At 39.0% G+C, this 23,425-nt stretch overlaps 1 protein-coding gene across 2 annotated transcripts in view; it reads left to right on the plus strand.

Annotated features, from left to right (window-relative positions):
• Nucleotides 1–280: 280 nt before the first annotated feature.
• flt4 (fms related receptor tyrosine kinase 4) overlaps nucleotides 281–23,425 on the plus strand; it is a 60,680-nt gene continuing 37,535 nt past the window's right edge. Inside the window, exons 1-2 of one of the 2 annotated variants that reach the window (XM_081611395.1) lie at nucleotides 281–730; nucleotides 21,853–21,949. In XM_081611395.1, the coding sequence (XP_081467521.1) occupies nucleotides 673–730; nucleotides 21,853–21,949 (155 nt within the window). In that variant the 5' untranslated portion in view covers nucleotides 281–672. The remainder of the gene's footprint in view (nucleotides 731–21,852; nucleotides 21,950–23,425) is intronic. The other variant, XM_008419919.3, reaches the window with a different exon arrangement.

Consider the following 23,425-nt stretch of genomic DNA (forward strand, 5'->3'; position numbering starts at 1 on the left):
CATCAGGATAACCTACTGAGCTATTCAGGTGCCAGGACTCCTCCACATACCTTAAACCTGAAAATAAAACCAATACCAGCGGTTCAATACAGCTCTCAATGTGCTTTAATGAGACCTTTACTTTCTTCAGTACGTGTAACCGCTGCAGGTCTTTCACACACAGAGGATGAGACGGATGGGATTTTGCAGGAAGGAAATTTGTCATGGATGTTAGTGTGAACTCCCCTCCGTCTCCTACCCCCAGTCTCTCTTTACACACCTCCTCTCTCCCACACTCCTCCAAATCAGCTTGTTTTATGAACTGAGTGGGTGGGTGCGCTCCAGTCACGAGCAAAGGAAAGGGAAATCATTGTAAATCTCATTCAGTACCTTGTGCATCCTTTTGACAAAAGAGGAAAAGGCTTTTTTCTTTCCCTTTTTTAAAAAAAAAAAAGTTTTTTCCATGTCCTTTCTTTCTCTGAGCACTTCGGGTTTTCCGACACAGAAGCAGTCCTCTTCTTACACGCATTAGACTGACCGAGGTTCACCTGAGCGCACCACGCCTCCCTCCTCTCACTATTACGGATTTGTAATTTGTCATCCATTAAAATCACTTCCAAACACTTTCTAGCTGCATTAACAACAACAACAAAATCCTACCAAGCTTTGCAATTCTGGACCGGAGATCTGGAGATGAAGACAGATTTCACGCTTTTCTGCCGGACTTGGATTGGAATAGCATACGCCTCAGGTGAGCGACTCCACCAGAAAGACACAAAGTTTGGGATATTTTGAGCAAGTAGTTTAACTTTTCTTTATTTAGTCAGACTGCACATTAAATAAGAATTTTGGGAGGTATTATTAGTCATTAAAGTTATGTATTTGATTAAAGGGTACTGTTTTGTAAATGTAATGTTCGTGAATTATAAAATTAAATCTTTCCTAAACATAAACTGGAAAAGGTAATCCAGACAACCCTCATGAATATATTTTTGTGCGGACTAGAAAAGTACAGCAAGGCTCACTTATTACTTTTTTCTTTTTTTTCCTAATTGAGAATAATTATCAACCAAGCTGTCAAAAACTGAATTTAGGAAGCTTTTATGTTAGAACAAGAATTCAAGTTTGCACTCAACTTTAACTAGTTTAGCAACAGGGCTAATGCTATACTCGAGCTCTGCTAGCAAGTTTTAGCTAAACCGAGTTTCCAGTAGATAATGTATTTTCTTTTCAGGGAAACAGTTTACAGTTTTCTTAAAGTAAGTTTAAAAAGTTTAATGCTATCTCGGTAAAAATAAGTGACAGTGTTCAAAGTCAAATGGAGTTTGTTCAGCCTACGGCAGTCGTCTCTAAAAAGCAGGACATTTACAATTTACGTCACCTCAGTATTAAGTAAGATTAAAAAATGTTTCTTTGTAATATGGATGGATAAACCAGCTAAGAATAAAAGGGCTTGATAATTAGTTGCATATGAAATTAACTTAGTAGGTATGTTTTAAAGTGTGGCTAAAAGTGAGCTTTCTAACTTATGGAATTTCTGCTCAGAAATATTAACTAGATTTCAAGTTTGATTGTTACAATGATTTGTCATTAATTAAGCTTGTTTTATCAGTGTAAATTTCAAGCTAGTGAAATTATTGAAACAAAATTATTTGCAATAACAATGAACAATAATCTTTTTCGGGAACCACTAACACAGCCTTTATAAATTATGCATGGAGTTCCTCACAGAATGAAACTCAATTATAAGCAAATGTCACAAGTCTGCATGCAGATAGGCACTAGGGGGAGGTATGCTGTTGTTCTGTTTATTAGAAACGAAGCTGATACTGACTGATGTTGCAAAAAAGTCAGGGGGGTAAATTATAGCGGGGTTTGTTGTGGGACTTTTAAGAGATCGTACGTTTCGCATAGGCCCAGTTTTTGGAGGCACATTTAGTGGGAGGGGAGCCCACTGATCTGGACCAGACCCATTTGGGGGAATGGGAGGTGGGTTGAGGGTTCAGATCTGTTCATATCCTCCAGAAGTAGGAGTTTGATTTGCATTCATGTGGGCATTGTTGTGCTCCAGTGGAAAAGGCATGCAAGGCTACATAATGTAAAACACATTCCTTCTCTTTACCCCTTTGACTTGCTCCCCTGCTTTACATTACGGGTGTCTGCAGTTTTGCTGAATGTCTTTGTTGACTTGTACGTGTGTGATTGCTGTTTAGCAGCTGTTCATAAGGAACAGGAGAGGGCTCTGTGAGGGGGGCAGTCAACATATGGCTGTTCAGATCATAACTCCAGCTCCTTTCTAATATCTCGGAGCTGCCATGCTGACAGGGATTTATGCAGTCAGAACATAAATAAATGAGCTGAGGCCTTAGTTACAGTAGACGTTATGACTCTGATCGTTTTATGATGCAGATTGGTTTTTCAGTATGAGAAACAAAATAAAGATTCATAACATATTCTACTAATAATCCCAGCTGACAAGACTATAATTTAGGAATAAAAACATCTAGAAGGAAAGAACATAATGTCAGTTACAGTGTGGCACAAAAGTACTAAAGCATCACTCTGCCACCACCATGCTTCACTGTGGGAATGTGTTCACGGTGAGGTGAAGTGTTAATTTTTCACCACACAGAAGTTTGTATAAAATTCAGAAGTTTCAGTTCTGGTCTCTTTTGACTAGAACATGTCGTACCACATGTTGACTTCATGACCCACAGAGCACAGATACAACTTCTTGTGATTTGTTTCTTATTTTTATTATCCTCGTCACCATTTCATTATTCCCAGATTTTTGCAGGACATGATAAATAGTTGTCCAGTTTCTCCCTCCTCATCTGTGAATCTCTGCAGCTCCTCCCGAGTTACAATCGGCATCTTTGCTGCTTCTCTGATGAATATTCTACCTGCACATCCTGTCATTTTAGGCAGGCAGCCACGTCTTGATGGTTTAGTTGCTGTTAAATACTCCTTCCATTTTTGGATGAAACAAAGCTCTGCGAACCTCTTAAAGCTTGGTTGTTGTTCACTCTTCATGAGCCTGTTTTTGTTTTTTAATCTTCTCTGAAGCCTTCCCAGAACAGCTCTATTTATACTGAGTTTAAATTACACACAGGTGGGCTCTATTTACTACTTAGAAGACATGTGAAAACAATTATTTGCTCTGGTTTTTACTCAGCGCTAACAATGCAAAGAGGACTAACAGCAGATACAAAACACTCTTTTCAGATTATTAAATCCTTCCAGTTCTAGCAGAAATATTACTGCGCTTTGAGTTGGTTTATCAAATGAAATCCCAATGAATTTCATTGAAGTTTGTGGTTTTAATGCAGCAAAATGTGGAAGTGTATCCTGGAGGCAAAGCACTTTATATAAGAGAGGAACATTTTTCTAATATAGCCTCACAGGAAGACACTGAGGGTGATAAATGGCTCACCAGAGGTTAGAGGAGTAGGGCATGTTGTTATCTAAATCAGAGGGAAGACTGAGAGAAAGTGTATCGCAGACCTGCCAGATCAGACGTCATTGTCACGTAAGGTGTAGAGCCGATATCATTTACACGTCAGCTACCAAGTTTTGGGCTTCAAGATGCATCTAGAAACATTTTCTACCATCTTCATATCAAACTTAGTCTTTGCTTTAAATTATGTGGGTTTTTGAACTGTTATAGAAATTAAGTTTTGAGGAAATGACGATGAGTTGGAGCAAGCTGTTGCTGGAAATTGGTTCATTTATCTTCTTAGTTGTTTTACAGCTAAATTGGCCATTTAGAGGATACACAGCAGAAAAAAAACAAGATGTATCAAGAGGATGAAAATTTCTTACTAAGATGAAGGACCAGATGATGTTGGACTCACGCTTTGCTTCCTACTGCTGATTTTTTTCTCTTAAAGCAGAGTGTTTTCTGTACGCATACCATCGCTTGATCGGATCATCCCAGAAACCTGACTCTCATCTCTCGGTGTTATTAGAGCTGTCAAATCGTGGAGGTTGAGTTTTTACTGGCCAACATTACCCCCTCCCGATATTCTCAGCGCTGTTCTCAGAATTCAACCTCAGGACTCGGAGGAGCAAACTCATGATGTCTGACCTTCAATATTTTCTTCTATCAGCTGGAGAGCAGCTCAGACGGGGCCAGGAATGCTGCTGCTGCACCCTGTGGGAAGGTTTCGGCAGGAAAGCCCAAATAAACAAGGTCTCTGGTGCCTCCATTATCACTGCCAGAGTGTTTTGAGGGCCCTTGGGCCTTTGGGTGCTTGGTCATCATGTTAAACCACCAATAACACCAACTATGACTGGAGAAGAGTGATAAGCTCCCTTAGCACTAGGAATTTGCAGGGGAAAGCCAAGAATGTGTCAAAGTAGGTGTTGGACAGTAGATGAAAACCATCTGTGGTGTTTTTAGCTTCATATTTCTGATTCCTCCTCAATTTCAGTTAAAAATATTTTAAGCCATGTAAATCAGGGCACAGCACAATGAGTGAGTCCAGGTGCTTGTGGATGAAAATATGCAATCAGCTGTGTTTCAGCAAATGGAGCAAGCCCCCTTTTTGCTTATAAATGTTAACACTGTAAAAAAAAAAGTTTCAGGGAGTTTGAATGTTATAAATGGTTGTTTTCAGTGTTAAACATGGCTGAGAAAATTGAGGTGACCAAAAGTATGAAAATGAAGATATTGGGAACCGGGTTTCTCTGAGCAGAACAATCTAAAAGTAAAAGGGAAACAATAAACGAGCCATTTAAAGGACATTAACTTGAGACTGGTTGGCTTGACAACTTAAGCAAAAATATTATTGTACGCGAGGAGAAGGATTCAAGATGTAATTGTTTTGACGTTGAGGGAAAGCAGAAATTAAGAACAAAGTAGATCTGAAAGTCAAAATTCACGACGGAAGAATAGTTACAGAATAAAACATGACAGATCTTTTATACCGAACTCACTATGAATATTAATAAAGAAGTGCTTTTGACATTAATTGTGCTAAAGTGAAACATCTGATACTGGATGAGTTAAGAGCAGGAGAATCATTTTTACTGTTTTCATACATATAACTGACTTTATTTGCATTTTTCTATTTACATTTTTGTATTTTTCTTATTATATTTAATTTATTTTTGATTCTATTTTTGCTTCTTTCTTTGTATTGTATTTGCACCATTACATCAGAACAGTTGTCTAGAGAACTTGTTTACTGGCTGTGGCAGTAAAATTATCATACTGTTTAATAATCATAATGTTTTATACAAGTCTAATTGTACAGAACAATTAGACTTGATTCTCTAAACCATCAATCAACAGTAACAATTCCACAGGTGCTTAAAGGATTTTTAACTATGGCTTTCTCAAACATTTCTCGACCTAAATAATGATGAAACCAAACGCATTTAGTTTGATGCTCCCAGTATGTCATGTTTCAGTCTAGGTCTTTTTGCCCCCCGCACACTTCAACCAGGTAGTAAAAAAAATCGGTAACACTTTATTTGAAGGGGGGGTGAATAGGACTGACATGACACTGTCATAAACATGACATAACTCCTGTCATGAACATGAATAAGCCTTTATGAATATTTATGACTGTTGTCATAAAGTGTCATTTGGTAAATTATGACACTTTTAATACAAAGTTGACATTATTGAAAATGTCTTTGTTATGACAACGTGACATTAACCAAGAAATCATTACTGATATAAATTTGTTCTAAAAGTATTACTGATTGCACTTTAAAAATGAGGTAACTTTATGTTATTAAAGGTAAAGTTTAAACAGTAATGATTTCTTGGTTAATGTCAAGTTGTCATAACAAAGACATTTTCAACAATGTCAACTTTGTATTAAAAGTGTCATAATTTACCGAATGACGCTTTATGACAACAGTCATAAATATTCATGAAGGCTTATTGATGTCCATGACAGGAGTTATGTCATGTTTATGACGGTGTCATGTCAGTCCTATTCACCCCCCTTCAAATAAAGTGTTACCAAAAAATATAGGGGTAAAACTTGACAAACCAGTTGTTTTGAAAAGTAATTTTTTTCAATTTTGTCTGTTGTCTAAAGTAAAGCCAGTCTTTAAATGCACCCAGAAAAGGCAGTCCATGGTTTTGTTATCTCTAGGCCTGATGTCGGTATCAGCCAAAACTCTGCTGCTCACTTATTGACTTAACTCACAAAAACATGAACACATCACTCCTTTTATCTCTGCAGTGGCTCTGGGTTCAGGTTAGGTTAGGATACAGTTTATACTGTTGCTGTTTGTTTTATAGCACTGGGTGACCTTGCACCGCCCTGTGTTTATGAAAACCCACCAGCCCGGCAGAAATAGCTGGTCAATATCTGCTGGAGATGTCTGATAGGAGTGGTCTTTTTCTGCGGCTGGCTGAGTTATGTGCCATCTCTGACCTGGTTCTGTTCAGAGCCAAATTTAAGACCCATTTATTTATGCTGTTTGACTTTTAGTATGTTTATATTTTCTTTATTTATTGTATTTTCTAGCTTCTTAATTAGTGCTCTTTCTGTTTTTTTGTGTTCTGTATTTACTTGTTTCCTTTTGTGAAGCACTTTGGTAAGTTCAAGACACAATTAGGCACAATATAAATAAGGTTTGAGTGAATATGTCAAATTGAGATCCAGCATGTAGCATTGTTATTACCAAACAGGGTCTATATCTTAAATAAATAACTATTTTGCGCTCTGTGGTGGTGCTTTCAAGACCACCTCCCTCTGACAAACAGGAATCCTATAGATAAATAAATAAAAAAAAAATATTAAGTTGTTATATTTAGCACATTAGCAAGGTTTGTTTTTTAATTCATCTCTTACTTGTGCAGAGTAATCTATATTTATCTGCTTATGTGAACAAAACAACCCAAAGAAATAGCCCTTTAGTTCAAGATAATTCTGTAAACCAATTGTTGGAGTGCTGCAAGTTCAAAAGTTATGAATACTTTTTAAATGCAATTAATATAAATCATATTTACTCTCAAAGCTCAGAGAGGTAGAGTTACTGATCGGCACATGAATCTTTTCTCAGAATGTGTTTTTTCAGTTCCCAGAAAGGCAAAGAATTGGCCATCTAGTCTCAGTCATTTTAGTTGCATAAAGTTTTTGGTTTGTTCATGTAGATTGGGGCAGCGTGACTGCAGTCAAGCTGTAGATGGCTTTAAGCTGATTATGACCAGCACATTCCAGTGGTTTTTCTACGTATACGGACTGTTTACCTGTATTCAATCAAGCCGCTTTCAACATGATTTGCCATTACAACTTGAATTAGCAACAGACCTCCTGCGCCAGAGAGAAAGCTTCCAGCAGCAGAATAAGCCAAGTTACAGTGTTGCAAACTCGTTAAAGAAATGCGTTTGCTCTTAGCAATGTGAGAGATGACCTCACATCGCTTCCTGCTGAATGAATTCACTCAAATACATCTCCTGGTTACAAAGACAAGCCTTTTCCTATTAGCCGGGTTCTGGATCAATGTAGAAAAACAAAGTTGTAGAAGTTTGTTTCTGTATGATGGTCCAAAGTACTCAGTGCATGAGGAGGTCCAGAGCTGGCAGACGAAAGGCGAAATAACAGTCAGACTTCCCAGAAGTGGCCTGTACATTCTGCTTAGCCTTATCATGCGGGGAATTGAAATTCAGAAAGCAATCTAACACGGCAGAGGCAGGGTGACAGAAACAGACGACTTCTTACACCTGTACTTCTTGTTGTCCATAAAATAATACAAATCAATTGTACCGCTCGTAGCTTTGCTGTTCTCTCAGAATCAAAACACATTTCTTTCTCTCTAATTACATCTGTCAACGTCTGTAACTTACGACTCAGAGAGATTATTTCAAATTCATTCAGAAACATTTCAGTATTGACATTTCCCTCAGTTGCAATCAAAATGCCCTTTATTAGGTCTCAGTTTTGCTTTCTCTTCTTTACCTTCTATAAAGACACCGCTGTTCTCAGAGCAATTATCATGCAGGAATAGTTTAACCTATTGATTTCTTCCCCTCTTGTGACTCCTGCTCTCTTGGTCCTTTTAAATCCTTCTTTAGTTTCATATTGCAGTGTGCATAAACATATTGTTTTCAAAGTGTTTTTTTATTGCTGGGTTTCTAAAACCTCCCATCAAGGGAAACGACAATGCATTTTATACATAAATCTTTTATTTGCTGAGTCTTAATGAGAAGTACACAAGCTGATTGACTGCACAGACGGTAACTTGAAACTACAAATATGTTGTGTGAATTGATTTTTCTTTATTGCATTCTGTTTTTCACCAATATGAGCCAATAACGGGACATTTATTGCAATTAGTGTAGCCAGACTGTTGAGGAACGTTTCATGGAGGACTGATCTCTCCACTCGTGATCTGAAACTGAATACAGTCAAGCCGACACCCTATAGTGACTTTGTTGCTTGGAAACTGGAGTCATTTAGAGTATTTATTAATAGACCCAACCTCAAAAACCCTTTAAAGTCCAGCTCTTTCTCAGCTGCGTACTTGGTGTATATAATCGCTCTCCAAGTGTTGCTGGGCTGTTGAGCTTGGTTCAAATGCATGGGAAAAAGTTTATTGGCAAAGCCTGAGGAAATTGCCAGCTTTCCTCCCTTTAGGCATTCAGTACTATAATAGTTGTCCCTGCACTCCCTAGTTTGCCTTGTTTTCTTCAGCATCTTAAGCTTCCGCAGTGATTTACCTCATCATGAGATCTGGCATGGCAGCAGAGGCTTATTTTATAGCTTCTGAAACACTGGGAGTTGAGCAACAAACACAATGATTCATCCGCCAAGACAGTAGAGTTAGAAGGGAGGGAGTACCAAGTCTATCTTTCATAGGCTGAGATATAAACAGTATGGTTTATTTAAAAAAATCACAAGTACTGAATTTGAAACAGAATATCCTCTTTTCCTGTTTATTATCTTACACAATGGGCTAGCATTAGCTAACTAATGCTGCTCTGCAGCACAGTTTCCTGGTTCAGGAATCAAGGTGTAAGTTGAATAGCTACCCAGAAACAGGGAATGATGTTGTAAACTCTGAACATTTTGAAGTGGATATGGTTGATATGCATCTTCGATGTTGCATGGAGGACTGGAATAACACCTGTGGAGTAGCGGTCAGGGATGCTAGTCTCAGTTTTTATGGAATAGGACCAGACAGTGATTTCCAGCAATCAAGTGATCATATTTGAGAGAGACCCTAGCTGATATGGAGAGCTCTAATTTAGGAGGAGCTATAAGGACTATGTCGAAACCCTTGCTGACTTGCCGACGGGGTGACAGGAGCTTGGTTTTCTGATCCTCATGAACAAGATCTTAGGGTTTAGTCGTTGAGAGGAGGATGTCTGGTTTGATATCCTCAAAGTGTTAGTTTTTGTTTTGGCGGATGATGCGGCTCTGTTGGCATCGTGACCCTTGGTGTCCACTGGAGTGATTCATTGCCTGTTGCAAAGAGACAGGGAAGAGAGTGAGCTGCATCAAGTCTGAGGCCATATTTCTCAACAGAAACAAAGTGGACGGCTTTTTCAGGGATAGAAGCAGGCATCTTGGTGTCTTGTTTACATATCGATAGACAGACTGGGGATTCGTCTGCTGTAATGCAAGTCCTGCTCAGGTCTATCTTGGTAGAGAAAGAGTTTAGTGAAAAAGCCAAGTTTTGCTTTATTGGTCTGTTTATACTCACCAAGGTCAGCATATTTTATCATGATTCATGTCTCCGGACCATAGGTGAGGGCTTTGTCTAAAGTAGACTTCCTCCGTTTTGTGGCTGGACTATGCGGTAGAGATAGAGTCAGGCATTTACACAAATGAGTTTGTATCTCTTAAAGAAAGTTGGAAACCTTTCAATATGAGTTTTGCAGACATTATTGCTCTTATATTGGATATTTATAGTCTCCAATTTAGGAGATTCTGATGTAATTCAAGTCAAATGAGTTTTTGGAAAGCTGCAGCACTTTCAGATTGTCGAGATCTGCCACAACTTTCTGTGTTGAAGAGAACGAGTTGCCTCCATCTACTGTGAAGAATTTGAAGTATGAACTTTGGAAGAGCATAATCAGTCAGTGAAAGCCTGGAAAGGCACTGTTTTTACACATCTTATATATTTTTTCCAAGTGAAATGTCATTGCCAGTTCAGACAGGGCGAATTGTTTACCAGAATGTTCAAGGGAAGCAATTTCTCAGTTATGAAAATGATGACAAGCCAAAATGTTCCGACACAGAGGAAGTGACTGAGCTGTCCTGTGTGCCTGCGAGGAAGATACAGGAAGTTTTGGTCAGGGACAGAGGTTCTAAAACATAGGAAGCTGGCCCAGATGGCTTGTTGCTGCATCCTTAATTTTACACCCCTCCTCTGGCAGGATGTTGGAGATGCCTGTCCCCGTCACTACTAGTGGAGAGGACGGGGACGTGGTGGGTGTCACTCCCCTCTGTTTTAACAATGAAATCAAAGCTTGGGCTGCCAGTCAGGCCGCCACCCGGCTTTGCGTTGGCCTTGTGTCGAGATGACAGAGGAAGCGGACTACTTTGTTTATTCTTTTTTGAGAAAGCGGGTGTGTTTTAGAGCCTGAGGCAAGACGGCTCCATGTGTAGAGCACTGCATCCCATTTCACTGCAGATGCTCAGAGTTTTTTCAGAAAAGTTGCAGCCTTCATCATTTTCAGATATTCTGTTGCTGAAGTAAGCATGTAGGCATGGCTGCACCCTCCAAGTCTGAATAAGTATTACAATTTTATTCAACCTGTTTTATTTTTAAATTTGATGCAGATACACTTTCATATGTTGAGGATTTATGGCAACAACACAAACTTTTTGTGACTGTTTTGTGTCACTGCTTTATTCACTTGTCACATCTACATACATTTCTGTAAGAAACCTGCTGTTTATTCAAGGTTTCTCTTTTCCTGTCACACGATCCGTCAGAAGCACAAGCTACTGAAGAGTGATAAAAACTCTGATGCCAAATCTTTTTTGCTGTACATAAAAACGGGGAGTGTGGGAGAATCACTGTGATAAAGACCGCAGGAAATTTGCTCGCTGATTTTCTTTTCATACAGGATTTAATGTGCCCCTGTGTCGCAGCCGCGAAGAAAGGAGCTCTCCGCTTGCCGCCTTACCTTCTGCACTCGCAGCGCTCGCCCGCTTTCAAAATGCGTGGCTGTTAGAGAAGCTTTACATTTTTAAATGGCTCAAAGGGCTTCGTTGGCGCTGACGTTTGACTCTTTCCCCCTTCTATGTCCCTGATTTATCATATCAGCAGGTGTTCTCCGCAGGTTAGAGAGGCTCCTTTCAAAGCTGCCTGAATGTGACAGAATGATGAGTGTGAGCCGACACAGGAGAATAATCTGAATGCAAATGCATCAAAATTCAAAAAGGTTTAGATTTCTGATGAAGGTTTTATACTAATCCGGTTCAATAGATGTTATTTAATTTAAGTTTATTTGATAGGGGCAAAAACACGTCGATAGACAAACTGAACAGAACAGCAGTCCCATGATTGCATCATAGTGCTTCTTAAATTGTACATCTAAAAACTTCAAGAAACCTCTTCCTTTTTTATTTCGTGGTAAAGAGTTGAATCCATGTTTATGTGAACTATAGCAAGTATTCCAGCATGAAGTACTTTTTCTGAAATACCGTGTTTGTTTTATACCAGATGTAACTGGATTCACACCTTCCAAAGAATTTCTGCTTCATGTGTCCAAACAATATTTTCCAAAAAGTCTCAGTTCATAAAGTCTTTTTTTCCACAAAAGTGAGGAAGACCTTTGTGTTCAGTTTGGTCAGCAGAAGTTGTCACCCCAGAACTGTGTTTTATAGATCACGTTCTCAGTTTTGTTGTTATTGTTAAATCAATAAAAAAAACTCTTGGCCTGTAGATGGGCCAAGAGCTCTGCATATAGATGCTGTTCTGTTTTTTGTGTCCTCCTGGAGGAGTCGTCAATGTACTCTTGGAATAATTTTGGTGGACTCTCATACCTCCTGCGAAAGTTCACTGCTGCTCCACTTTTTCTCTGTTTGTGTTTTACGGTTTCACTGTGGATCACTGAAGTGCCAAAGCCTCAGTAAGGACTTTGTAACCCTGTTTAGTCAAAGAGATGTCTCTGACTTTGCTTCAAATTTGTTCTTAGATGTGTTTAGATCGTTTTATATTTTTCTTATCTTTCATCCTACTTCATGCTGTCAGACATGCTTAACTGATTTATTTAACAGTAATAAAACCTGGATGTGGATGGTTAAATTTAATTCAGCTTTCCAAAAAAAAAAAACTGTCATCAACCACAGATAATTTAACATTTAACCACAAGAAGAATACATTTCTCCCAAAAAATCTGACTGATTTGGATAGATTTTCCTCTAATTTTTTATTTACTCATAAAATTCATTTGATCTGGAAGATTTAAGTGTGACAAAAAAAACACTAAACTCAATGAAACCTGTAAGAGGCCAAAAACTTTTTTAGCAGCATTGTACCCTAAGGACACATCTACATTATTGCATCTCACAAAACAATGCCTTTTAGTTGTTTTGTGGGTATACTTGTGCTACACATCTGTGTAGATGATTTTAAGTATGAATGCTTGGATGAAATTTGAAAAGTCTAAACATTCGTGGAGCATTCTTATCCATTCCACTTTCATCTTTTGAGCTTTTGCAAAAGGAAAAAAACAAAAAAAAAACATCTGGAATTTAAAGGACTCGGTTGAACTTCTTATCAAATAGTTCTGAGTTGGAAAAAGGTTTGACCAAACATTTACATGTCGGTAGATAAACTCCTTGCAACTCTGCAAGCCCCATGACGTGGTGCACGCTTTGCAGCAGCTGTGGATGCAGCAGTGGGAACGAGGGATTGAAACATGGATTTAGGAATTCCTGCTGCTATTTAGCAGCCACGGAGGAAGTAGATTGGCCAGTCTTCTCTTTCGTAACTTTTGAGGAATTTATGTTTTTGATAGGAGACAGCACGAAGCAGGCAGGAGAGGGGAAGACAGAGACGGATAAAATGTCATGCAGCAAAGATTGGGTTTTACAAGGGATGCTGGTATTCAACCAGGAATGTTAACCACTCTGTGGTTGTTATTTGAACCAGGAGGATGATAGGAAACCGACACCATCCTGCATCTAAGCAGCTGATATATGACATGTTTACACTTTTCGTAATCATTCTTGCAAAACACTTGGATATGACTCTGCTTTCATACTTCTTGGTATTCTGACTTATTGAGCAGAAATCATGGAGCCGCTGAATATGTTCCTCTGGAGAACGTTTTATACTGGTCGTGCATTTTTTCCCCCCCCTCCCTGTCAGCCGGGTATGGGAGGTTTGACACATCAAAGTGCCGCCTGACGCACATGCTGAGCGAACAGGCACAATTGTCCTTATAATACAGGCTTCTGGCTCTCAGCTCACATTTGGCCCTTCCATCAGCACAGAGGCATGCAGCCCGGCAAAGTGTGTCTAATTCAACCATCCCTGCGCGATCCCGGCCATGTCCTCTGCATGTTTGAGAAACACCAAGCAAACTCTTTGCACCGTCTCGTCCTCATCTTTGCATCAAATTGTTTTTTTTCAATCAGAGTATTTAATTTCCTCTTTCCTTGCTAACGCTTCAGGCTAATGCTTTTCATTTCTTCATGTTTTTGCTTGGCGCAGCCAGCTGGACGTGGCGCACGGTCCACACATCCCTCCCCACAGCGAAAGAAGCTTTTCACGACGACAAAGAGAAATCACTTTTCCCGAGAGCTGTGTTAGTTTTTTGTTAGATAAAAAAGATGTGTTCAGTGACCTGTCGCTCTGATGTGAGAAAGGCTGTCATTGAAGAAGTTTTTGATAATTGTTCATGTCAGAATTTAATCATCTGTGACCCTTCCTGCTGTTCAGAGTGTCACATCCTGGGAAAGAAGCTTTTATGAAGTCACTGAAAGTCATTTAGAGCTAATAAATGACATTTTGATACCAGTTACTGTTAATGTAGCATTTCTTCCTCTCAAACCTTAAAAAAAATCAAACTTCTGTAAATAATAATAAGAAAAAGACATGGGAGAAATCAGTGTGGAAGTTCATTGTGTTATCTTTGCTGTGCTGATTGTAGTTAGGGGCTAATCTCTCAAAGCTGGGGCTTATCTCTGCACCAACAGCTGGAATGCATGGGAAATGAGGAAAACCAAGCTCAAATACGTTTCTGGCTCACAGCCATGTGTTCATATTTGTAAGCAATCCAATCACTATTCGTTTGGGAAACAGATATGGCAGAAGACTTCATATTTTACATTTAACCATTCTACAACCACAAACTGCAAAGTTGATTGGGATTTTATGTGAGATAACAAAGAGACAGATACATTGCCTTTTCTTTTTTTTCTTTTTCTTTTTATAAAAACCTGAAAAACATGGAGCACATATATAATCATCCCCCTTTTTATCCAGAAAGAAAAATCAGGTCAGTTTCACTAGATGTTCATACTCATATCTGACCAAAACAGACCCAGACGTTTTTCAGCAATGGCCAAACATTTTCATTTATGATGTGGAACAGAAACGTGTTTAACAACCAGCTGCACAGCATCCATCTGTGTCTCATTGCATTTATAACCAGTGGAAACAGGAGCTATAGTACCTCAAATCAAAAGTTTCTGGGCACTATCATCAAATTAAAAAGTAAAGCTTCAGATTCAGTTTATAGAAATTGATAGGGGTGCTTGTAATAAAGGTACCTAAGATTTCTGAAAAAACAAAAACATTTCATACTTTTTTTTTCAGAAAATGCAGCCCTATATTCATCCTTTTATGTATTAAATATACAATTTAATGTGTATGAAACTTCATATTTTAGATTTTACTTCTGTAATTAAAGACACATTTATCTTAAAGCTCTTTAATCGTTTTTACCAAGGGTAATTAGTAATGATAAAAGTGTGGGAGCACTGTAATTAGAATGGGGGGGGGGGAATCTGAGACAGATATAAAATTAAGATTTGCTCACTATATAGACTGAACTTTAAAAACTTAGTAGAGACTCATTAAATTAAGGAGTCTTAAAGCATAAAAATAACAGACATAAAGTACAACACCTGCTCAACTAAAACTGCTGAAAATGTCACTGAACTTGAAGGTCTTGGATAAAACAGCCCAGCAAACAAGAACTGAACATCTTCAGCCTGTTGGATAAAAAGTAACTTGTTCCGAGCTCTGACTTGGCCGTGCAGGGAGCCATGATTGAAACACCTTTTCTCTTTGTTCTGTTTTTTAAAGCTGATGCTATAAAAAGTGTTATCCCTCAAAGTGCTTCAGTCTGCTGTGTATAAATGTAATGTCTTTTAGGGATCAGGTCAGTTTTGCCTCTTCTTTGAACTACTTGGTTCAGTGTGTCCGGCTGAAACTATAATTTTCAGAAACAAAACCTCCACAATAAATTGGACCTGTGAACCTTTCTGAGGTCTTTAGCATAAGTTAACTCAGCGATAGCAGTTCTAACCATCCGCCCTGCCGGAGAAACGTGTTTATTATCCTAATAAGACACGTTATCAGCAGTGAAACTCTGGACATGGATGTGTTTGGTTTTCCTTGGCATTCCTTTCACATTTCTGTACGTTAAACTGCATATTTTAGTGAGTCTGATAGAATGCCAACAATTACTAATGGGATTGCCATTAATTTTTGTTTTCTCAGACCATTTACAGAGCTGACAGATAGGCAGGCTGCAGTGTCTGGTGCTTCACAGTTTGGAAATATAATGTACACACAGTGCGGCACGCTGAGACGTCTGTCCCTGAAGCAGCACAGGGAGAATGAAGAAGAAGAAGAATGTCCTTCTCTTCTTTCATCAATCTCAAGTGTCCAAACAATAAAAAGGTGGCTGGATTTTTTTCACACCACTCAAGAAGCAATGACTTTACAGAGCTCTCTTCCAGCATTTAAGAGGGAAGCCACTTAAGATGACAAGTAATACAAGCGACACAAAGCCTTGACAAGTGCAGTGGCACATATCATCCTCAGACCAACCCTGGTAGCAGGCCACTTCAGAGGTGCTAAGAGTTCAGAGCCACACATGCCAGGAGGTTATCAGTTTGAATGAGCCATGGAAATTTTTCTTCACTTTCTTCAAGCTTTTAGCTCCACTCTGTAAAGCCCCGTGACGGCCACAGATACCAGACGTCGCAGCGCTTCCAGCGATCTCCCGCTTGTCTTTTCCTGCTTCCTTTTCCCTCTAAACCAGTGTTTTCTCAACCCTGGTCCTCAGCGCCCCCCTGTTTTAGGTACTTTCCTGCTGCCACACACCTGAATTGTATCTCTGGGTGATTAGCAGGCTTCTGCACCACTTGATGGTCATGCAATCATTTGAATCAGCTGTTCTGGAATAGAGGCACATCTAAAACATGCAGAGCAGGGGGCGGTGAGGACCAGGGATGAGAAACACTACTCTAAACGCACCATCAGCATCTTGACGGTGGATCTCTCAGGGCTCGCTACTCAGCACTGACATTTGAAAAGATTTACAATTCAGCGCGTGATCTCTCAACAGATTGTGAGGGAGACATCCGTCACCGGGAGCCAGCTACAATAGGTATTTGGCTTGCAGTCCATCGCTCACTCTGCACACCCCAAAGGCAGATATGATGTCGTTGCACATAATTAGGTCCGTCCGTGGGTTATAAACCTGAATTCATTCTGTGAAAATTATGTTATTAAATGTAATTACAATAATTCAAAAGTCATCTGACAGTGTTTGTTGCAAAACCGAATAAAAATGTCAGGGGACATTATGCTGGATCTGGGCAGATGGGGGTGCGTTTAGTGTTTTTGGCATCATCAAGGCGGCCTTTAGAGGGGATTTGAAGGAAATGGTTGTTGCTGCCAACAGTCATGGCTGATAATTTGGAGTTTGACAAAAATGTTACCTAACAAACTTTACAGCGTGATGTTAGTTTTGTTGGTTTTTATGGCATACTGAAATTCAAAGATTAACCTTAAGCTTTAAACGCTTTAATGGAGAAATATTTCAAATATATGCAAAGTTTCAATAGGTTTGGGAAATTTGGGACCATGGATCCCAAATTTCAGTGTTTTGATCCTCTAGACCTTTGGTCTTTAGAGGATGTTTTGATCTCATTCTTTATCTGAGGGACTCAACCAGTGACCTGGTCTAAGGATGCTTCACTGTCAGCTTGTGAACCCCCCCCCCAAAAAAAAAAATCTGCAGAGGGGAGAAATGGCATTGTGAGAAAAATAACTAGATTCCAATTTTCAGCAGACCAATCCTTATACTTCCTGCAAAACAACATTTTGTCTTCTCCTGAGAAAAATGCCTTCTTGCTGTATTTCCTGACAGTACACCACTGTTCAAAAGTCTCAGTCTCACTGAGCACTGCACTGGTGGTGTCTCTGCAAAAAAATAAATAAATAAAAAATCCTCTTAACGAGACCACTCTATTGCTGGACTTTTTTTTTGGCACCCCAGAACTTTCTTCAAAACAGTTAATAGTCTTTCTATAAAGTTTTTGATGATTTGATAAGCGTTTTGGTGCAACATAGGTTATCTTATGGAAATGTAGTTTCCTTGGTGATTACTGTGAGCGGACAAATAATTATAAGATTTTCTCCCTTATTAAATGTTATTTTATGTGCATCAGAGTGATAACATCCCTGTCCTCCATCACACTTGCCCCTGAGCTAACCATTACAACAGTGTAACTATGCTAGCAGGTCACCACACACACCTGTGATTCTTTCAATTTTCCTTAGTTTTGTAGTTTATTGCATGTCTTCTGATCGGTCTTCATAGGAATAAACCCCTTGATGCCAATTCCCTCATCAAAAAGATTTTGTGAGCTACTTACTGTGTGTTTGTATCAGTTTAATATTTAGTACATGTTTGGTACATGAACTGGTAACAGCTTGAACTTTTGAACATCCATTCTGACCTCTTTTCTGACTTTGGTGCAGCAGCGTTGACTAAAGCTCTTCAGGAACTACATGCACTGACTTTCACCTGCCATTTACAAACCAAATGCAGGTTAGATGCATGTTCCATCTGTAAAAGCTTTTATCACTAAGACGGTGCGTTTGCCTTGACTTTAAAATTGTAGATTGTTTATACACAGCACACCTTCATTTTCAGCTTCTCAGTCCCTGATGCTGAGTCTGGATGCACATTCTGCAGCAAACTCCAGCTATGCAGATTTGTCTCCTAGTCTAGCAAATTGGCAGACTCGCAATGTAAAGCTTCTCATTTTTATTACGTTGTAGTTTGGCATTTTCATTAAATAATGAATTGATTCTTCACTAAGAAAAAAACACCTCTGGTTCAGGCAGACGTGTGCTTTCATATGTGCTTTTATAAATATGAACGCAGGCTGAAATATTTGCAGCAGTTTTCCTTCTGCAACAGATTTCTTCTTCTTAAATTCGCCATAATCACGATGTTGCATCTCAAACCAGTAAACTGCAGTCACCTGCCGAGAGCCTTCAGCTGAGTTTAATGGCCCATTTCGAACACTAATGATCTCATGTTTAGATCTGACTATTCTATGATTGTGGAAAATTATCGGTACAAGAGTCAGAGCAATCCTCCAAATCCACCGAGTTAGGAGGGAGAACTGGCTTTAAGCAGGTATATAACTCAGAATAAAATCAGCATGTTACCTATAGAAAACCACACGAGTTAATAAAGTTGAAAATCTCCAAGAAGCTTAAAGGCCCTGCAAAGTTATATGATTAGTCTCTACTTGAAGCAGGACTAAACATTTATTTTGTGTGGTCTTTTATAATATTAGCTTTTTATCAGCCTTTTTGGCCTGCTGCGTCTCTCTGTGGGTAGCCAAACTAATTTATCCTCCAACTGTGCTTCTAAAGTTCCTTTTATCGATCAGATCGTTGAAAGTTACACAACCACAGACTGAGATATTCACTTTGAATCAAAGTTTGTTGTACCTTGTACGGAAAGAAAGAAAACCACGCAATCTTTAGAAGTGAAGGTGTAGGAGGTCTAGAGCTCACTGGTTTGCTGAAGGACATTTGTTTTTCTGAAAATAGTGAAAAGAAAAAAATGTCTGGATCCTTTTGTGTTTTTGAGATGACTCTGTTTAGGCTTTCTGAGGTGTGAAGGAGGAGGGAGTTGAATGCGGGTGGAGATGGGACTGAGGGTGGCGGCAGGTTCACATCAGATGTGAGACGATGTGTTGGGGAAACTAATTTGTATTCAAACCCAAGTTAAGAATGTTTGAGGCTGCGGGGGAAGGAATTTCCTGCTGGGCACCAAGCAGGGAGCAATCCATGCACTGGCAGCATTTCCTACTTTTACCTTCAAAATGTTTATTTTAGTGAGGAATATGTTCTACCTTGGTGTCTGGTTTTGGTGTGCATAAACACTCAGACTGTGAAATAGCTTTGACTTCAATTGGAGTTATACTTCCTGATGTTTTTGCTCTTAAAACTCAACTGCAAATATATGCATTTCTTATGAAAAGAGAATCAAGGATGATCATGACCACAAAGACATGAATAAATATAAGCTGAAAGGATTCCAGTTTGCTTTCTGGACAAGAAAATAACAATTTTACTTTGTCGTATCCCAACCTTGGCTCATGTACAAGTTAATCAATTATCTGTCAAAGCATCTGACAGGGAAGTTAAACTCATTAAAGAGTGAGAAAGTACTTGATCAATCCTGTTTTGGCTTTTTTTTTCATGCTTAAATGTCTCAGGTTGTTAAAGCAAATTTTAGTATAACAGATGTAGGATTTTCTGTCAGTTTTTAACCCTTTCTTGCATTGCGGTCACTACGGTGGACAGCTGTCTAAAAGCTATTTTTTTGTGCTTCTTGTGGATTTTTATGTTATAAATGCACACAGACCACTGAAGTGGACACTAATGCATCATAAAATACACTATCAGCTACTGGCCATCAGCTGCTAAGGCAAGAAATTATTTTTGTTAAATCCAATATGGCCGACAGACAGAAAAGCATGCCTACCAACCAGGTCCCTCCTACTGTAGACGACTCTGGCAGGTAAAAAACATATTGTGACATCAGATAACCCCTAAAGAACAATACTACTGATGTATTTTTAAAATAACAACTTTGTATTTGGAGCAAAATACAAATGATCACCTAAACAAAATAAAATAATTTTATTTTTATTTTTTTACAAAAGATTTTTTCCCCGACCTTTTTTATGGCTTAAGAAAATAAAAATAAAAAATTGGGGAAAAAAATCCTGACACAAAGGATTATAATTCATGCATAAAAGGGTTAATGGAAAGAAAAAAAAATCTGAACCAATCTTCCACAAAATGTGATTTTTAGACAATTTCTTTCTTACTGTTGAATCATGAACTTCAACCTGAGGTAAGTGAGGCCTGCAGAGCTTTAGATTAAATTCTTTTAGCTTGATTTGTTTCTTCAGATTGCCTGAAAACATTTAAGTGTGACAGAAAGCTAAAAGAGTAGAAATTTGTGATTGGAGGAAAAATTATTTTTTATTGCACTGTAATTAAGAAGACACACCAAAACTAAAACAATTGTCATCTTAGTTCTCTATATAATAAAGACTATATAGTCCAGATACAAATGTGTCTTATTTAGAATAGTTTGACAGTGGCTAAGGATAATGTTATTATAGTTTAGTCACTTATTTAGCTTGGAACAATTCATCTCTGTTTTTAAATGGTGTTGGGAATTGACAGCCAATGCGTGTAATTTCTATTTCATTCACATGTAAGACACATTTTTGCCTAAATTTGCATTGTTGCTGAAGACTTTGTACTCCATTCGGCGGTGACCTCTCCAAGCCGAGGGGTATTTTTGAGATTTTGTTGACTTGGAAGGACCTCAGGCTGATCAGTCTTCTTCCAGTGGGATCAGTCGTCACTGTAAACATGTTTGGGAAAATATTTGCACAAGAATAACTTTGCTCCATTGTGCTCCCTGGCCAGCAGGATGTGTTGGAGGATTTGGGTCTGTGTACAAGATAAGCAGCTATCCAGGTTTTGATTGGCAGCGTGTGATTGCAGAGTGTTGAGAAACCGTCCGTACCTCTTCCTGCTGCCGGTGCCTTGTCCGTCGTCTGTGTTGCAGATTTTTCAAGATGAATAACTAAATTGTGTAAAAATGTGCTGATTCTAGTATTTGACCTACACTTAATACCCCAGGTATTGAGAATTCATTAGATGTTGGCTTTGAGATAATGAGGATTCTGCTTCTAGTGTCCCTTTCTGAAAGTTAAATAAAGCTGGGAAAAGAGCCAATGTGCAGTACATCAGTGTCTGCAACCATTTTCAAATAAACATAGATTCCTTTGTGAGGAGAAATGCCATTACTGTAAAGAAAATCTCCCTGTGCACAACCACAGGGCCTCTCAATCTCTGTTATTGCTCTGTGTTTGTTTTCATCTCTAATGATATCCAGGTGGGGCATAAGTCATGGTGACACATTTATACATAATATGCTGTAGGTGTAGAGTCTTGCTAAATGCTAATACGGCCCTGCAGGGGCTCTGGGATGGCAATGACATTATTGAAAGCCCACATTAACCAAGCACAAGCCAGAGAAGTAGATGCAACAATAATGAATCAAGGCCAGATAGACTTTTGCGGCTGTTTTAGAGGCTATCCACAGAGCTGAGAGCAGCATTGTTTCATCATGAGTGAGTAGGTCATGATTTCTCTGTGAAGCTGAGTGTTATTCAGCACGAGGAGGGACTGAATGGCTTGCTGCAAAATCCTTCGCAGCTTGTAAATGTTGAGAACAGCGTGTCTGATTTCAGATTCCCGATACGTCTCGGAGACTCGGTGGCCCAGCAGCAGCAGCTCTCCGTCAAAAACCTTTCAGTCCGGACCGACCCGTGTAACGTGAATCTAACGCAGCTGCTTTGTTTGTTCCCACAGGTCTGGTGATTGGTTTATCTATGACTCCGCCCACGATTGACAGCTCCAAAGGCGATCGTGTAATTTCTGTCAACGAAACACTTTCTCTTACATGCAGGTACTTTTTGTGAAGGTACACTCTAAACATAGTATGCATAACTTATAAATCTACATTGCTGAGTAGCAATAAAAGTTTATAAACTCATGAATAATTATGGATTTCTTTCAAATTATACCCTACTTTCTCACATATGACAAATGAACTGAACTTGCATAACAGTTTTTCCAATAATTTTAACCACTCAAAGCCCTTTACACTACAGTCACATTCACCCTGTGACACACACATTTACACACCAATATGCAGCCTTGTCCACATCGACATGTGGCAGGAGGAAGTGGGAATCAAACCGACAACCTTCTAATCACAGGACGACTACTCTGCCCACAGAGCCACAGTTGCCCCATGCTGAGATAAAATTTGGTAAAATGCCCTATAGCAGGGTAATTCTGGCTGCATATCTGACCTGCCTAAAATAAATTATTGAACTTATTTAAATTGTTTGGTTTCCTGGACATAAAATTGGCTCTTAAGCATAAACCAGAAATTTTCTTTTGGATTTAGTCGTGAGCCTTTCCAGAAACTCAGTGCTACTCTGATTGATATATTGCATGTTCTCGGGTTTGAAAACCTCACGTAACTCCAAATATTCATCTACAAAGATCTCAGAAGAAAATCTGCATTATGCAAATGACATGTGACACTGCCAGACCATTTAGTCATCATTTAATACTGGTATTAATGTAAGCTGAAGTATTTCTACAATCTTTTCTAAAACACAATTTTGAATAAACAAATAAAAAGTAATGGCTTAAAAGCTCATTTAGTTACTAAATGTTCCTTGAAAGCATCTTGACTTGGTAGTGATTACTGAGGGTGCTCAGTGTTTTTCCAAGCTTGTTTTTGTGAAGCTGATTATATCCTTCTGATGCATGGATTTAAATTGCGTCATGTAAATTTGCTTGTAACAACAATCATTTATCCTCATGAAATCTCGGATTTGCTCTCTGCAGCCAAGCTGTCACTCCATTAACCATTTTATTCGAATGAAGAAGAAAAAAAAACCTGCTGTCTTTGGAAAGCTGGTGATACTTTTGGGCCTTTCCCAAAGCATGCCTTAAATACTTGTTTATATGTAAACCTCTAATGGCACTACCACTGAGAGTCCTCCAAGGCAGGGTATCGATTTCAATTTTGACCATTTATCCTCCGCGGTGTGCAGTTTTCTTGGCTTTAGATAGATGGGCGTTATTCGCACGGGTCTAGAAAATTACCCTGTGGGTATTTTCACAGAGCTCCATCATTTTCAGTGTTTTATCCAGTCATCACATTTTGGCCCTACCCACAGATTTTGGCCATTTGCGTTTGATGTGGGCAGGTGATGAAAGCAGAGCTATCAGTTTTCAGGGAGCCATTATGATCCCATGCAGCCCGGCTCACAATGCCTTCAGGTTAAGATAACAAAATCTATGTGACAGAGAGCAAAGCGAATGGTGGTGTGCAGATGTATGTGAGGATTTATTTTGGAAAAAC

Source organism: Poecilia reticulata, chromosome 10 (assembly GCF_904066995.2).
Source record: "Poecilia reticulata chromosome 10, P_reticulata-male-v2, whole genome shotgun sequence".
Lineage (NCBI taxonomy): Eukaryota > Metazoa > Chordata > Actinopteri > Cyprinodontiformes > Poeciliidae > Poecilia > Poecilia reticulata.